We start from the raw sequence: 17,779 nt of genomic DNA on the forward strand, positions 1-17,779 counted from the left end.
TTAGAATCCTGTTGTTTGTTTAGATAGGAGAGACAAGGGCTCTCTTTATATCCGAAATGGAGATAATAATGTCAGCAGAAAAAAGCTAGGAGAAAGATACAGAACCAAGGGAGAACCCTTTTCTTACTCTTTCTAACTCATGACATCAGGCAAGACAGCACAATTTTGGATTTCAGGACCCAAAGCCACCCTACAACACATATTGTTCTGTGTGTGTTAAATAAGATAATTTGTGTTAAAATGCTTTATGAAGCACTTTTCACCACTGTGAAAAGGTTAACTAAATCAAAAGATTTCCAGTCAAACCTAAAGAGCTAACAAAAAAAAAGAAAGAAAAGAAAAGAAAAAAAAGAAGAAAAGAAATTCATAGTGAAAGTAATACTTAAAATAGAACATGTGAAAAGGAAAACCTTAGCTTCTTGCTGCTCAGTATAATCCCAGGATCAGAAACATGGGCATCGCCTATGAGTTTGTTTGAAATGCAGATTTTGGGCCTCTCCCCAGATCTTATAAGTTCAATCTGCATTTTGACAAGATCCCCAGGTGATGTCCGACATAATGACTTTTCAGTAGCAAGGCTCTATAAGGCTATGGTAGTTTCTCCTGTCCAGAGCCAGAGAGATACTATAGGGAAGGAAGTTTAGTTGCAACTTAGGATGGGTGGTAGAGCTGAAAAATCACAGGATCATGAAATTTGATATTTAAATAAGGAGGAATAAAAAAATTAAAGACGTTTATTTACATATGTAGACCATGACACTAAATGTAGTTGCAAAAGAGAATTAAAATGATAGAATTGGGGGTGTCTGGGTGGCTCACTCAGTTAAGTGTCCAACTTTTGATTTCGGCACTGGTCATGATCTCAGGGTTGTGAGATGGAGCCCCACATGGAAACTGCTTAAGATTCCCTCTCTCCTTCTTCCTCTGCCCCTCCCACTCACACACGCTCTCTCTCTAAAAAAATACCAAAACAATAGAATTGATGGAATTTGTGTGGAAAAAATTAAAAATACATAAATGTTATAACATTTCAAAGTAAAGAGTCTGTAGCCAACGGATTGGAGGAAGGGGTTTCAGATGGTATCCAAAAAAGCATAAGGCAATAATAACAGGTTAAATTGATAACATAAAAAAATTGACAAAGATACATGAAAATAAGCAAATTTTCACTAAAAATAAATTATAATTTGAATATGGACAAATATTAAATGGTTTTATTTTGAGAGATAAACAGGAAATCCTTTTATTATTCAATATAGATTACAAACATTTATCAGAAATATTATCACAATAGTGAAGATCATGATACTCAGAGTACATTGACTGATAACTTTTTTTTAACAGCTGAATGCCAGGTAATCTTGAAAGGAAATGAAAACAGGCAGAGCACAGAAATTTTTTAGGGCAGTAAAGCTAGTCTGCATAATAAGGATGGATACATGTCAATATACATGTCAATTTGTCCAAACCTGCAGAATGTGAAACACCAAGAATAAACCCTAATGTAAACTATGGATGCTGGGGGATTATGATGTGTCAATGTGTGTTCATCAATTGCAACACATGTACCACTCTAGTGGAGAAAATTGATAACTCAGGAGCCTATTCACATGCAGGATCAGGGCATATAGGGGAAATCTCTGTAACTTCCTCTCAATTTGCTATGAACCTAAAACTGCTCTTAAAAAATTGTCTTGGGGTAGGGGAGAAACAAGAAAAATGCCAAGGCTGGGAAGCATACAGTTTGAATAACAAAAACTCTAAACATATAAGAACATAAAATACCAATGATGATTACCAAAGAACATAAATTACACTACTCACACAATGGATAAAAAGGCAGATAAAATCCAAAAGGACAAGACTAAGGTCAAAGCTGCCCATGTTTCACTGGATTTTTCATGAAGGTCTGTGGAAAAAATGCTATTAAATTCGTGGAGTCAGAGAATGTTAAGAAAGTCTTGAAAGGAGCTTCAAGGTTTCTAAGTCTAACCTTTATATTTTAATGATAAAAACCTAGAAGTGCAATGACTTGCCTGAAATGACAATGTGCAGGACTCTAGCCAGATGCTTTCATTCCAATACAGTGCCATTTCCAAAAGGGAGTCATGATGGCACAATTCAGGTGAACTGAGTTCTAGCTTTGGTACATCAAGGAACACTTGAAGAAAAGTGTTCAAATAGTCGATGAGAATCCCAAAGATGCTAGTGTAAAAGTTAATGGAATGACATGGAAAAGGAAACTGAAGATATAGTATGTTGATAAAAATCACTAGTGTATTCAGTGTTAGAGGAAGAAGGTGAAAAAAGCAATTGGAAAGTGAAAAGAAAAGGAAGGAAAAAATCAGTCTGTGAAGGGATTAGAAGCCAATTAGAAACAAGAGACTCCAGTCAAGGAATCCTTAGGGCCAAAATTCTTCTATTTTGGAATAGTGGAAGAGCAGAATGTCCAACTACGTAAAGTCAAAGAAGAAAAATAGAACTCATTATAAAAAGGAAGAAAATAAAATAGATAACATTCAAACTTTGAGTACAATTGTCTTTAAGTAACAAGTAAGTAATGTCTGTGGAAATTTGATTGGCTTTAAGGTATGAAATAAATTTTAATATTCATTGTATCTATAATGTGGGTAATTTTGTTTAATTCATGAAAAGAAAAATATATGTAAAAATATTTTCATAGGTTAAAATGATTAGGTTAGTCAATGACACATTTCTTAGGTCCTAAGTTATATATATATATGTATTTCAAATGTCAGTTTCTGAAATTGGGCTGCATTTTATTGAGTATATTTACTATACCATTTCCTTCTCTGCTTGAAAAACTATTGAATTGATGTTTTCACTTAAAGTCCATGGCATTTCTAAATCAAGGAAATGAAGAATAGCATTCTCTCTGAAGATAGAACTCATGCACACAAGAGGAGAGAACCCCGAGCACCAGCACCTACCCTGGCTCTGGCATCAACAAGGGCACCATTTCTCAGTAGGCATCGGACCACTTCGACCTGCCCTGCCCGGGCTGCCATGTGCAATGCTGTCTCCCCACGCTGCCAGGAAACAAAGATCATTGAGTCATATGTAAACCCACAGCTCTGTACGGTAAAGGATAAAAATGTGCCTTTTTGTGAAATTCAGCAGTCAATCCAAAGGTTAGGAAATCTATGAAAAGGCATAATTATTTCATATTTAGTCTGGAAGAATACAATTTTGTATCCTCCATCTTCATAGGGATAAAACAAATATTTATTTCATTTTTTTCAGTCTGTGACAAACAAGTGAACTTACCCAGACATCGAGTATACCCTCAGGTTTAACTTCATAGTCAATCTGGCATAACTTAAATTGCTTTAGGTGATTTGAAGTTGACTTCTATCCTTCAGACCTAAAATCTGTCATTGTCATATTTGACTATGTAATTACAACTTGATCTTATTTTAAGGAGAAACTCCAGATGTGAAAGATCAGGTCAACACAGTGCAAAAAAAATCATGTCATTTGTACCAGACTTAAGTCATTCCTTTTCAGAATTCAAAATTTACTTCTGAAATAAACTATTTTACATTGGGTTTGTCTTTGTGTTATAGGCTAGACAATGTCTGTTTACATAGGAAATTTGGTTTGCCCAGGATGTCCCCTTATGATTAATGAGCATAGTTAATTATAGACAGTTATTTGAAAGAACTACCAAGAGATGAGTAAAGCATCTGTTAACAGTGTCATCTGTTGAGGTGGGCAGCACTGGGCATCAGGTCATTTTTCAAGTATCTTTGTGCCACATCAAGATACAGCACAGTGATCAGGAAATGGTAGCTTAAACTGTAGCATGAAGGATGATGGTTAGATGAAAGAAATCTCGTCATTGAGAAACCTATTAATTACTGCCTGTAAGAGAAAAGGTTTTTGTTTTCATTTTAATCAACCTATTTTTTAAAACCCATGTAGTTCTGGTTCAGGTAAGGGTTCATTCTTCTAAACAATTCTATGGTTATAAAAAAACAAGACACGAACAGAAATGATTACCTCTAGTCACCACAACTATTCTAGAAAATAAAGCTGATTTCATTCAAGTAAAGTAAACCTTTCCAAGTAAGCTAAAAAAATCTTAAGTTGGTTGTGGTAATTGGATACTTCTGACAAATTCTAGTGAATAATTTCTTCTTATTTCTTGTACAACCTAAGTTTGATACATAGCTCACAGTTCATTTTTTCCTAGTATCTGAGAACCATTCCTTAGGAAGTTATGAAAAATTCATTTCAAATGATTTGATTTTGAAAGCATTAAACTGGACATCTACTCTAATATTTTTTCTTTTTTTGGTTGATAATTCATTTAGCCTCTAATGGCCTTGTTTAATGATGACATGTTTTGACTTTTGCAAAGTAAATGTATCTGGAGTGTGTTAGCTTATAAAATCACATTATTGGAATAGCAATATTTATCTTAAAATTTGAGGTGTATGGCAAGATTATTTTAGTATAAATGTGTTTCAACTATTGCACAACTATTGCACTATTTCTAATTTTTGTTCTGTGTCACTTAAAACCTATCTCTAAATAGATCAAGTTAAGGTCTAACTATTCAACAACAACAAAAAGCCCTCAAATTCTTGCTCTATTTTAAGTCTTATAAAAGGATAGCAATTTTACTAGAAATAAAAACAAAAATAAATTTCCCTAATAAGAAGTTAAGTCAAAGAGGTATCATAAGTACCTTACCTACTTAATGATAGATTTGTAAGTTTTGTTTACAAGCCACACTTTATCAATAAGGGGTTTTCAGAATGTAATATGTTTCCATTACTGATCTTAAGGTTCCCAAAATTCTTATTATATACTTAGAATGAGTTCTCGTTCAATCTTATTTAATGACTCCAGGGTAATTGATTTTTATTACAAACTACCCTTACCCTTTTATATTTATATTACCCTTGTTTATATATAAGTTTAAATAAAAATGAAAGATAGATTATAAAATATAAAATATTTTTATGTTAAGCTTATTCACTTAAGTGTTGGAAGAAATTTTAAACATAATATGAAGTGTGAACTTAGCCATGAATCCATTGATTTTTATATGAGAAAACTTGGTAATACCTCATATTGTATCCTAGACAGCTCCCAAAATGTTTACTTTTCTATCCCCATGGTTGTCAATGAATACTTCGGATTATGGATGTATTACTACTGGTAGTCCAGCTGTCTGTTTTGACGTATATTTATGAGCTTTCCATAAAGGAAGCTTTCCAGTAATAATAACTGCACATGACTGAGTTATTGGTACATCTCACGCTTGGAGTGAATTTTGAGACAAAAACAAGACTGGCAAGAGAATGGGTATGCTCATGTCCAAAGCAGGTACTCAATTTCATGCCCCTCTTCTCAGTTGTTAAAACTGATTTTGCCGACAGCTACATTGACTTACACTTTGGCTGCATCAGTTGGAAAGCATCAAAGCACAACAGACAGCATTGCATTCAAAAATGCAACATGATTTCAGGCAACACACAAAGGCTCCAAGGGTGGGGTACTTTAGGGTCAGGAAATGACCAACTCTGACACAGCAAGCAGGCAGTAAGTGTTCACACAGTTTCTTAAACAACCTGCACAGAGTTTTGGATCTAGTAGCTATAGCCTCATATCCTGAGAATTCACGAGTTCACAGGCATCCCACTGTTAAAGAAATTAAATTCCTCTAAATGTAGGATTGCCAGATTTGGCAAACAAAAATATAGGATGACCAGTTAAATTTAAACTCCAGACAATGAGTAATTATTTTAGTATAAATGTGTTTCAACTTTTGCACAGTACATACTTATACTAAAAAAAAATTTGTCATTTATGTGAAATTCAAATTTAACTGGGAGTCCTGTATTTATCTGGCAACCCTATGTATCAACATGGTATCTGCTCCCTGAAGGATATATAATACAAAAATAAAAATGAACAAACAAAAAATAAGTAGGAAATATCTTAAGGAGAGGATTACATTAGCAAGTGCCTCTCAAGTATCTGTTTTGAGAGGACTGAAGGAGAATAATGTGTAATAGACAAATGAGATGATAAAACAAAATAAAGTATCACAGAACATAGTTATATATGTTACCATTATAATATGATAACATAATTTAACACAGTATCACCATTGTTCCTTGATCCTGAAGGCAATGAAATACAAATAAGGAAAATACAGTATGGTGGGAAAGTACATAGGATACTTTTCTTGAAAGTTAGTGACTCATACAGCTCTCAATTTAAAAAAGAGGTGGTTATCATCTCTGCACAGAAAAAGGATGATGATGATTTCTTCTAAGTTCTAAGAAGTAACTAGAAATTCAACTCAAATTGGCATGTATTGAAATTAAAGATTAGTGTATAATATTATTACTTTATGACCCATAAGCTATAATTAGGGAAACAAACATAGACTACATTTCAAATATTTAATGGTTTTATGCTCCAATTGTGAATAATATAGAGTATTAAATAATATTTAAGCCAGATAAATTTATTTCACATGGATTTTGTCCATGCATCAGAGACTTTAGCACATAAACAGTGTGTAAAATTCAAAGAAAGAGAATGTGAGAGGGACTACAAATGAAAAGTGAAATTGAACATTCTGTTTCACAACTCAAATGGAATGATATACCAAAATTTAACAATAGTCAATCAACTGCTTTTGAAAACATGACTCAATAATAAGCACTGATGTTTGTTTGGGTAGAATTATTTCTACTGCATACTTTAAAAAATCTCAGTGTTGCAGTGGTCCCTGTTGAGCTTCAAATACATGACTACATCTTGTGCAGAGTAAGGAGAAAATTTTCATTAATGACCAAAGTTTAAAGGGGCAGACTCCAAGAAAAATGAAAGAAATAATAAGGAAGTTGGAAGTAAAAATCCTAATTTGAATTAGGTAAAAGAATTCTCGGATATCCAATAGTTAAGGGCAGAATAAAAGTTGTCTTGAGACTAACATTCATTTCAAGATATACAAAAAAGTTGCAATGGTTAAATTATTTCAAGGAAGAGAGGACTACACTCTAGCCAACAAAATCAAATCAAAATGAAAAATCAAAGAAAGGTTAGAAAATGAAAAATCCATGTTATTGAAGAGGGAAGGATTTGGTATCAAATAAAAATCCCTCCTATGGGTCTATGTCTCATTAACCATTTGGTATGACTTATCTTGTTACTGACTTGGCATGTTTTTCAAAATTACCTGGAACGTAATTCACTCAAACTGGAATGAGTCCTTCAGATTTTACTTCAACCAATCATTCATTCACGTTCCAAGGAGCTTTTGAAATGTGTCTTGTTTTAATAAATGTATTGAAGATGCAGGTTTAATCCATCTGCACCAGGAAGCTGAAAGGTCCCCAGCTCCCATTTTATTTCCCTAACACATTTCTTCTCAGCAAAGTTCTAGTAAGTATTTCGGTAACCTGGGATCACGGAGGTTCTCCTCAAAGCTCAGCTACTTGCTTTGCTGATGTACACACAAACATCCCTACACACAGCCATCCTCTCTCTTCCTCTCGCTCTTTCTTCCTGTGGTTATTCTGACCCCAGCCATACTCACAATGTTAGTGACATCTGGAGAGGCTCCGTTCTGCAGCAGAAGGAGGACAATGTTCAAGTGGCCCATGAAGGCAGCCACATGTATTGGTGTGAGGCCAGACTGCGAAACAAAGCAACAGTAGTTTTACTCCTCTGCACCCGTGGAGAGGTGGGCTTTGGGGACTTCTTCAGATAAATAAGGCTTGAATGAAGAGGACAAAAGATGGGCGACAGGAAGGGGAAGGAGGAGTAAGCGAAGGAATGTTTCGTGACAAGCTGAAACATTTTTCTACCTCTGTTATAGCTTGGATTGAAGCCCCATATTTCACCAGCAGTTCCATGACTTTGATGCGGTTTTTCTTGCAGGCAATGTGCAGTGGAGTAAAACCATTCTGTGCAAAAGACAATCAAGTTAGTTGAAAACATGCAGAAACGATCTTCACACAACTCCATGCTGGCACACTGCAGGCAATAGTGTTACATCGTCACATAACGTTACCATTTCTTCTGATGCTGTAGGTGCTGGGATTTGGAAAGGAAAGTGGTGGTGTGTTCCTGTGGGCACTGACCTTGGCTTCTATGTGGTGGGCCTATATGTCATTCCTTTTGTGCGGTTATAGGGCAAAACAGAAGTAGAAGAAACTACATGGGCCTACTCTGCAAAGAAGGAAAACTCGACGGGCAAGGATGCTTTAGAAGTTAAATTTGTTAACTAGTCCCATGCATAATCCTTACGTATAGTATCATATTTTTATTTGAACAATGATCCCTACGTATAGAATAGTTACACCTTTTCTGCCAGTTAGTTATTTTGCTTGTCCCAGTGGGGACTGATCATCAGTCAGTATTTTTCTACACTAGCCATTCTCACGACAGCATATTGTCTTACCTAACCTAATGACTTATTACACTTCACAGTGTTTGTTAAGTCATTTCCCATTTATGAGCTTCGTAGTAAAGCCAGACATAAATAGCCTAATGTATGTGTAGCACTTAAATGATTTTAATTACATAAGACTAATGTTTTATAAGCTTATTGACCACTACCCAATTGAAAATGAGTATTTCGCTTCTTATGAGAAAATAAGTATTCTCACATAATTGTACATAACCCTAAAAGTAGATCTGCTTCCTGGGCAATTAGGAATAAATGGATTCCAATGGAAAATTTTCTAATAAAAATGGGATTTATTGTTTAATAATTCTTACGGCATTCTCCCATTTTAAATATCGTCTGAAGACTAATTTAACCAGCATAAACCATGTAAATGTATAGGATACAAGGAATGCTTTCAGTTTGAGAATTAGGAATTAAGAGCATAAATTAGTACATGCCTAATACTTCCAATGATTATTGTTAAAGCATAAGTGAAGCAGGGAGATTTATTCAATATTAGACCTTGGGAAATACAGAAGCTGTTCTAAGGACAACCTCATTTAGTTTTCTCTTCAGCAATTCCTGGAATAGTTTCTATAAAATGCTTCCTGAAGCAATAAAACGCTAAGCATCATTTTTCCATTACACTGTGTTTAGGGAATGAAGTCAATAAGGAAATTCTCTAAATGAACTCTTTGCAGGCTTACATTTTACACTATCTTACACGGCCAATCTATTCACCACTTTAAAACCTTTTTTTTTCCAAATAGAGATTAATAATATTCAACTTTTTCAATCTTTTACTGACTCTTCATAGAGGCATTTAGAATTTATTTTATGATTCCTATTTTCAACTTCTATTTTCCTTTCAAAATTGCTTATCACTCCAGAGGTTTCATATCTATCAGCAGCTTGCTAGTTGTGGAAATGTTACCTTAGTGTTTTCCTAAATCTATCCTTCCCCACCATCATTTATAGCAAACTGTGAAGGCATGAAGTAGGCAGGCCACTTGTAGGAGGTAACAAACTTGGTAGAATTAACTATATATCTGTAACCATGATTCGCCCATGTGCCAATGGTCAACCACTATGGTATATTGTCTCAATCTATATTTTCTGCTAATGTGGACTAGGCCAGGTTTACCAGGGCTCTGGCGTTTGGATTGGCTCTCTTGTCCAGAAGGAGTTTGGTCACGCGGTAGTGGCCACAGTGTGCAGCAACATGGAGGGCCGTCAGGTAGTCTAGGGTGACATCATCAACAGGTGCCTTGTGCTGTAACAGGTGCTTCACACATTCCACATGGTCCCCCTGTGCAGCCATGTGAAGCGGAGACAGCCCATTCTGCACATCAAGACAAAACGAAACCAAGTCTACATTTCAGTCATGATTTCCAGGTTGTAAAACACAGCAGAGTCAATTCTCAATATTTGGTACAGTTGGTAGGAGAGGAAAAAATAATCTCCATTTAACATCTAAATGTCCAGTGGGTTATGTATGGCACAGAGGGAAGCTAAGAGAACATTTTATTTCATAATTAAGCTATTCTTAGGCAAAAACAAATTAATATGCCCTTTGTGAATGAATGCATAGTATTGTGTGACAATTTAGACGGATCTCACAATTATTAAGGCAATATTAGATATGTAATACAAGTGATAGCTGAGGCTTTTTATTCCATTCAATTCATCCCTCTGCAAGAATTTCTTTACTTTTAAATGACGGGGAGTGCAAATGAAGGAAGAGCAAGTGGGTGCATCAGGGAAAGAAAAATATTTTGATCATCTCTTAGAGCCATGCTGCCCTGAAATCCTATGATTCCTTTTTCTAACATGAGACATGAATTGGACTTGGACAAAGCAGTCAGGTAAGAGCTAGAAAAGTGTGAGGCAAATGTAGACCACATGGTCAATGATCTCCCAACTTTTAAACTTTGAGGATAATATAAATTTATCATCAGTGATACTGCCAAAAACAGCTTTAATCTTAATTCTTGGAGAAGGTCAACAGCAGGGTAATTCACTGAGGATTATCAGTCTAGGTAAGACTCTTATTTTTTTTTAAAGTTAAATAAATAAGCTTATACAAAAAAATATGTAAAATTAGGGAAGAAACTAAGTTAGAATACATTCGCCCATTAAGAGGAGTGGAATATGGTCTTTTCTTAACAATCAATGCAAATAATGCAAATACAGTCACTAGGAAATAATTGTTGACCAAGTACCCAGCATGGCGGTCATTACATTCAAAGAAGCAAAAGTTGGGTCTGGATAAAAAGCCAGAATCTGCCAAAGGCCCAATATTCTCAATAAGGAAAGTGATTTCAATAATGAAGGGCAGCTAAAATCAAATACAGCAAAATCTTAATTGTGTTGATCTCTGGGAGGTAGAAGTATATGTGATTTTGAAATTATTAATATACTTTCTTGGTTTTTGAAGTACTCTTTACTCATAATTATTGCTTTTATATTAATAAATTCCTAAAATGAACTGAGAAGGCACAATGGATTGATAAGGTATTTATGCATGGGGAGGGGGGAAGATAGTGTAAGGACAAAGTGTAGAAGAAATTCAGGTTGTAGCCATGTTTAGACGGTTAGTGTGGCATGTTTTTCTGATATTCTATCAATCTTTAATGTTGTTTGATCCAGTTAAAAGTTATGTGGAAAATAAAATCTTCACCATTTAATTCTTCATTACATTTTACAAATATTTGCTAAGCACCTACTCAAGCCCTGATCAAGTACTGAGGATACAACAGGGAACACAACAGACAGGGAGCCCGTCTTCATGAAGGTCATGTTTTGGGTAGTAGTCAGACAATGCAAAGAGAGTAAGAATTAAAATATATAGTATGTTAGAAGGCCACCGGTGTTAAGAAGAAAACTAAAGCAGAGGATGGCCAAGGAAGTCTGTATATATGGGCACATTATGGATAGGTTGGCCAGAAATGGGCTGACTGAGAAGGTGAGTTTTAATGAAAGACATGACGACAGTACGAGAGTGGGTCCTGCTGATCTGGGGGAAAAACATTTGAGGGTGACGAAAACCAAATACAAGCATATCATGTTGAGTATGACTGATGAAGAGTAGGGAGGAGAATGCAGCTGAAGGCAAGTGAATAAGAGGGTAAATAAGGAGAGGAACTCAGGTAAGAGAACTGCGAGTCAGAATAGAGTCTTTGATTTATACTCTAAATGAGTATAAGTGCTTATGGAAGGTTTAGGACAACAGGATTACTCTGTTTGCTGTATTGAGAATATACTGAACAGGGTTAAAAGAGAAAAAGGAGGGCCAATTAGTATCTCTTGCAATCATCCAGGTACAGTTGATGGTAACTTGGACCAGGGTGCTGAATTATGAGATAGTTTGAAGGAAAATATGACAAGGTTTAGTGACAGGATATGAAGAGAGAGAAGAGCCAAGCACTGCATGAGGTATTTGACCTGAGAAACTGAAAGAATGGAATGGCCATTCTTCATTGTTGAAATCTGGAGCTCACTTTTTGTGTGTTTTCTAACATTCCTTCATTGTTGAAATCACTTTCCTTATTGAGAACATTTCTATATTGAGAATATTTCTAACATCCAGAGACCTGGAAGTGAAGAGGAAACAGGAAAGGAGGCTGAGCAGAGGGAAGACAGAGAGGTATAATGGTCTAGGAGGCATATAAGGAAAGGAGAGTATTTTTGAGAAGGGAGGAAGAAGCAACTGTGTCAGGGATAGCAAAAAGAGAGAACGTAGACTATATGGGCTGATTCATATAATTGGGTAGATAGGAAGATAGGAGTCAATAGAAATTTCTTCCTGATTGCTTCCATTTTTTCAGCATCATGGAAAATAAAGACAAGGAAAGGAGTCTAAGAAGTCTAAAAGAGAAAAAAAGTATAGAATAGTCAGGTAGCAGGGAGTGAGAGTGAATACGGTTCAGAAATATATTGATTGTTAAGCAGCATTAAAGGCCAACTCGAAGTTAGCAATCATAAATTTAAAGTGAGCCTAGGCAGTATGATTGGGTGTTTTCAGCCAGCACACTCAGCTACAAGAATGTGAGTTGGATCTAATCAGGGTAAAATACAGCAAGTGAGCCTTCTACAGTGGCTCAGTCTATGAGTATGTCAGGGAGTGGTATGAATAATTCTGTTGGGCAGAGGTGAAAGCATAAGGTGAATATGGGATAATAAAACAATGGATGATGGACTCAGAAGGCAAAACACATTTCTGGAGTTGGGATCTCAGAGAAAGGTAACTGAAACATTGAGGCAGTGTTTGGAGAGTCAGAGATTAGAGGAGGAATTCAAGAGGGTTTACAGCTACCAAAACTGACAGGCCAACTAAAAAGATCCTCTACTGCTCTAAGATCATTAAAATCATCATGAATTAGAATAGGGGTTGTGGAGAAGAGTCATAGTTTGCCAAAAGCTAGAATTTTCAAAAAATGAGGTGGAATGATAACTAGATAGATGAATATTTGCTTCAAGGGGGAACAGTGGATGATACAAAACTAAGAGTTTTTATGGAATGAGAAGAATAGTCTGGCATTAGGTGCCTATTCCACTTTCGGGTAAAATGCTATCACTTCACCAACCTGATTAGTTCATTTCTTGGTGTTCTTTACCCTGAATATAGCTCTACTTTTTCTTATTATCTCCTTATCTCCACTCAATTTTGAGCTTCTTGAACAAACAGACCTTGTGTCATTTATCTTGATAGTTCCTTAGTGATCAGAACACTGCCTAGTGTACTGTAACTACTTACACTATGATAGTTGGATGCTCAGATGAATGAATGACTGAATAAATGTGGATATAATCATGTAGCCACAGACATTTTATGCTAGATCCTTACGTATAAATGATTTTGCTACAAGAAGGCCAGCAAAAAAATTTCATCTAGGTAATACATTGTCTTCATTAGTGACCTAACAATTATAGGTGAACTCTGTATATAAGATTATTTTATAGTTGTGGGAAAGCAAATCAGCCCATTCTCAATTTGATATGTACTTTTTATTGGTTATAACATGACTGGTGAAATTTTGTTATTTCCATTTAAATTTCAACCAGTTTTCTCAACAAAACTTTCTACGGGGTATCCTTCTACAGTGGCTCAGTCGGTTAAGCCTCTGCCTTTGGCTCAGGTCATGATCTCAGGGTCCTAGGATCCAGCCCTGTGTCAAGTTCTCTGCTTGGCAGGGAGCCTGCTTCTCCCTCTCCCTCTCCCCCTCCCCTAAGCTCATGTGTTTTCTTTCTTTCTTTCTTTCTTTCTTTCTTTCTTTCTTTCTTTCTTTCTTTCTTTCTTTCTTCTTTCTTTCTTTCTTTTTCTTTCTCTCTCTCTCTCTAAAATAAATAAATAATATCTTTTAAAAAAACTTTCTATAATTATCCCTGCATTACTCAGCCCAAAATGTCATATTTTAAAGATAAAATTCTACAACAGTCATGGTATCACTATGAGAATGAAAATAAGATATATGACTTGAAGTCATCATTTCCTAGCCTATTGAGCCCATCTTTAATGATTAAGTTCATTCTACACATATTTTAAATGCGTGGTTTAATTTTTGCTCCAAATGATTTCAAATAAATATTCAATTAAAATACAAATTGAAAAATAGTTGCTTATGTTGGCTGTCTTATTTTTCTCAATTTACCCTAGTAACATCATCAGTTGATGCCAGCCCTGTTCCGGGGCTATAGGAGAGCCCTAATACAGAGAAAATGTAAGTCCTTTGTACTCAATTTTTGTTGTATTAAGGATACGATGGTTGTTGCATATCCCATTAAATAGTTCTGTGTGATTATCTTTTATTTATGTTTCATGATATTTTTTGGCAACCCAAAGTATGGCTGGAAAGTGGGGACTTGTACAGTAATAATGCTTGTAAAATACATTTTATAGTGAAAACCTCCAATAAATCAGCTCCTGGTGGGGTTTTCGGTTAGTTTTCTTCATGGTTGAGCATACTGATGAAATAAGGCAAGAAATGCTAGATGTACTGAGCCATAGAGAACATTATACTTCTTTAATTGTTCTTTGCAGATGGCCTGTCCTAAATTGTGCTTTCCATATTACCTACTAATTCTAAATATAATCACCCAATACTACCAGTAAGTCATTCTTTTTACTAGTATTACCTAAGAGGTAAAGATTGGGGAGTTAAGGGATACCTGGTTGGCTCAGCAATTGAGCGTCTGCCCTTGGCTCAGGGCGTAATCCCAGAATCCAGAATTGAGTCCTGCATCAGACTTCTTGCAGAAAACTTACTTCTCCCTCTGCCCATGTCTCTGCCTCTCTCTCTCTCTCTCTCTCTCTCTGTCTGTCTGCCTGTCTGTCTCTCATGAATAAACAATCAAAAAATCTTTAAAAAAAAAATAAGATTGGAGAGTTAAAAGATTATCTTGTATTGCTAATTGTGCTACTTTAAAAGACAATTTTATATGTATTTTACAGCCTCTTAGAGAATCATTAAAGTATAAACCTATAGAATATAAGAAATATTCTCATGTATATACAATATACTCATTTATATATAACATAAATATGTTCAAATATCCATCTGTAGTAAGAGTAGCAGGCAAAAATATAGAAAGAACATGAAGGTATACAATCAATACATCTTAATGCATGGATTTGTTAATTTTAAATAATTTTCAAACAGCTTGATATATATTCCTCATTCCTGGCACACAATTACTGAGTAATTAGAAAACATTTGACTGATGCTTCGATTTCAAGAACAAAGATTTGCAAAAGAGTGGCTTAAAGAGCTCTGTAGATCCCATCTTACTCAGAATGACCCACCTTAGTCCTTGCCAGCAAGGGAGCTCCCCGTTCCAACAGAAGTTCTGCGACTTGATCGTGCCCACTTCTTGCAGCACAGTGAAGTGGTGTCAACCCATCCTGCCAAAAGAATGAAAGAATGAAGCCTGAGTTAACTTTAAAAAAAAAAATCAAGATTGTTTCTTTTGCCACTTTAATGAAAGCTGAACTCATTCCTACTGACTCAGTAGATCAGTAGTACAATTGCTCCTCGTTACTTGATAGAGGAGAAGAGTGAGAGAGAAAGTAAGACAGTGAGAGATCCTGACAGAGAGCAGGGGAGAGAAAAAGAATGATAGGGATGAAACAGAGAGGGCAAGGGTGAGAGAGATCTCACATGTGGAGGTTCAATGTAAAAAAACACATTGCTGGTCCAGTGTCTTAATTTTCAGGAAGATGGAAAAGCAGTTAATTGCAGCTGTTGAACTTGAAAGTACTACTTGCTTGGAACCACAACCCCGAGATTATACTGTCAAGCTATTTTTATTTTGGATGTCCTAATACAACTTTTACCACCCCCCCCCAGTTCTTCTTAATATAACATGTCCCCCAGTTCTTCTTAATATAACATGTCCATCTTTGATCTCTTGAATTGTCACTATTTTCAGAAATCCTCCTAAAATGCTCCCTGTTGCTCATGGAAATTCTTTTCATGTTCTTCCAAAGGTTTCCACACATATTTCTCAACATTTTACAAACTACGTAAGTATTTCTCAGAGATTAAATTTGTTATTAACAATAATAACATTAAAACGGTGTGTCAAACAAAATTATGACACAACTATATGTTACAGTTTTTATAAAACTTTCTGACCTTTATACTTTGCAGGTAGTTTCTGATTCCAGAGCAATCCTCAAATTCCCTCTGTCTTTTGGACTTATTTCTCATTAAGATGACATGGCCAGAAAGCAGAGTAGGTGGGTAAAATCAGACAAAAATGTAACATTGGGTAAGAAGTGAGAGAGAAAATGAAATCCTGAGTATATAAATTAGCTAAAGATTTCAAGTTTAAGACAAAAAAAAACTGTCATAGGGAAATATGTTGAGAAGGTAGGTAGCAGTCAGAGAAAAAGATGAATGGTGAGCAGTTAAGAGGACTTCAAAAGCTTCTGATTTATATCCAGAACTCTATCTAATAGCCTATCTTTTGTGTCTCTGTTTCCAGGACCATCTATGTGGGTTATGCTTTCCTCTTAAGAAATATAAGTATCTGGGTTACAATACTCTTCCTGTCCCAACATACTGGGATTTCTATGCTAGATATCTTCTTCCCTTAGCCTCAAAGATCCATGCTCTGGCTTTCTCTACTCTGCTCCATGTCTGACAGGAAAAGCTCTTTGGATTGTATAAGTGGGCTACATTGCTCTCTGGCTTCTGGTTGGGTACGGGAAATGCAGCAAGACATGGGAGCCACTCTGTAAAGGATGTCCTTAGTCCTTAGGCTATGTGTCTTTACCAAAGGGTATGCTGCAGCCAAAATCCTCTCCTTGGAAGTGCTGGTACCCTACTTCTCACCTTGGCCTGGGGTTGGTAATGAGTCCTGCTATTGCTAGCTCCAGGAACACTGTACTTCCTCTTGTGCCTTCCCTACAGTCCACCTATAGTGTTAGAAATAGAGCCTTTAATAATCTATATTCAAATTATCAAATGCAAGCCTGCTCTCTGTCTTCAGTTAGACCCTTGAGTTATAATGATACTTTGCTTTGTTAAATCTACTCAACTAGTATTAAGATACTGAACATCCAAAATAGACCTTGCAATTTTGAATATGTAGGAATTAGCATGAAAAGACTGCATTTCCAGAAAATTTTTTTAAAAGGATTTAACTACTGTAGTTGAGATACCGAGTTATTTTAAAGTTTGCCAGAGAGGAGCCTAAAAAAAGAAACCGTGCAGACAAAGTGATTAGGATAATTATGCTTTTATATCTTGATAACATACCTTGTGGTGGAAGTATAGAGCACTGGTTGCTATTTAAGTTATATAACTATTAGCTATAGCTTGATTTCTCAATCATATTCTTGGTAGGGGCTTCATGGGGAACTAGAGTTTGAAGAAATCCAACATCATGAATAAAGGCATTATAGGCAACGGTTCTGCATTTGGGCTCTGGAATCAGGGACTCAAGTGTGAGTCTCAGGCAGGCTACCATGGATGATGCTTTCTGATGCTCAGTTTCACAATAAACATAATGGGGTAATTTTTCTTATCCCATTTAACTTACGACCTTGTTTGAAAGATGAGGGGACTCTGCCTTAAATCATTTTTAGGAAAGGTATTGTTTTCTATGGAATACATGAAATATTCATTGTGTAATTATGTGGAAACCTTCAAATACTCTCTGAACACAACAGGAAAATATGGAGAACCCTTAATAAATCCATAAGAACATCAAAGAGTAATAAAGATTACATTGATCTAAACCTGATGCAAAAAAAAAAAAAAAAAAAAACCTGATGCAATTTATCTGCCCTTATATCAAATTCAACTTTCCCAGCATGCTCCATCTGAATAGATC

The 17,779-nt window shown here is 35.6% G+C and overlaps 1 protein-coding gene across 50 annotated transcripts in view; it reads right to left on the reverse strand.

The window, feature by feature from the left end:
• The window catches only part of ANK2 (ankyrin 2), a 330,735-nt gene that overhangs the window by 108,566 nt on the left and 204,390 nt on the right, over window positions 1-17,779 (reverse strand). For 47 of the 50 annotated variants that reach the window (XM_038581813.1, XM_038581821.1, XM_038581822.1 and 44 more), the window contains 5 exons: window positions 15,243-15,341; window positions 9,585-9,782; window positions 7,857-7,955; window positions 7,586-7,684; window positions 2,952-3,050 (listed from right to left, as the gene is read on the reverse strand). In XM_038581813.1, coding sequence (XP_038437741.1) covers window positions 2,952-3,050; window positions 7,586-7,684; window positions 7,857-7,955; window positions 9,585-9,782; window positions 15,243-15,341 — 594 coding nt within the window. The remainder of the gene's footprint in view (window positions 1-2,951; window positions 3,051-7,585; window positions 7,685-7,856; window positions 7,956-9,584; window positions 9,783-15,242; window positions 15,342-17,779) is intronic. The other 3 variants (XM_038581855.1, XM_038581850.1, XM_038581854.1) reach the window with 1 other exon arrangement.

Source organism: Canis lupus, chromosome 32, assembly GCF_011100685.1.
Source record: "Canis lupus familiaris isolate Mischka breed German Shepherd chromosome 32, alternate assembly UU_Cfam_GSD_1.0, whole genome shotgun sequence".
NCBI lineage: Eukaryota > Metazoa > Chordata > Mammalia > Carnivora > Canidae > Canis > Canis lupus.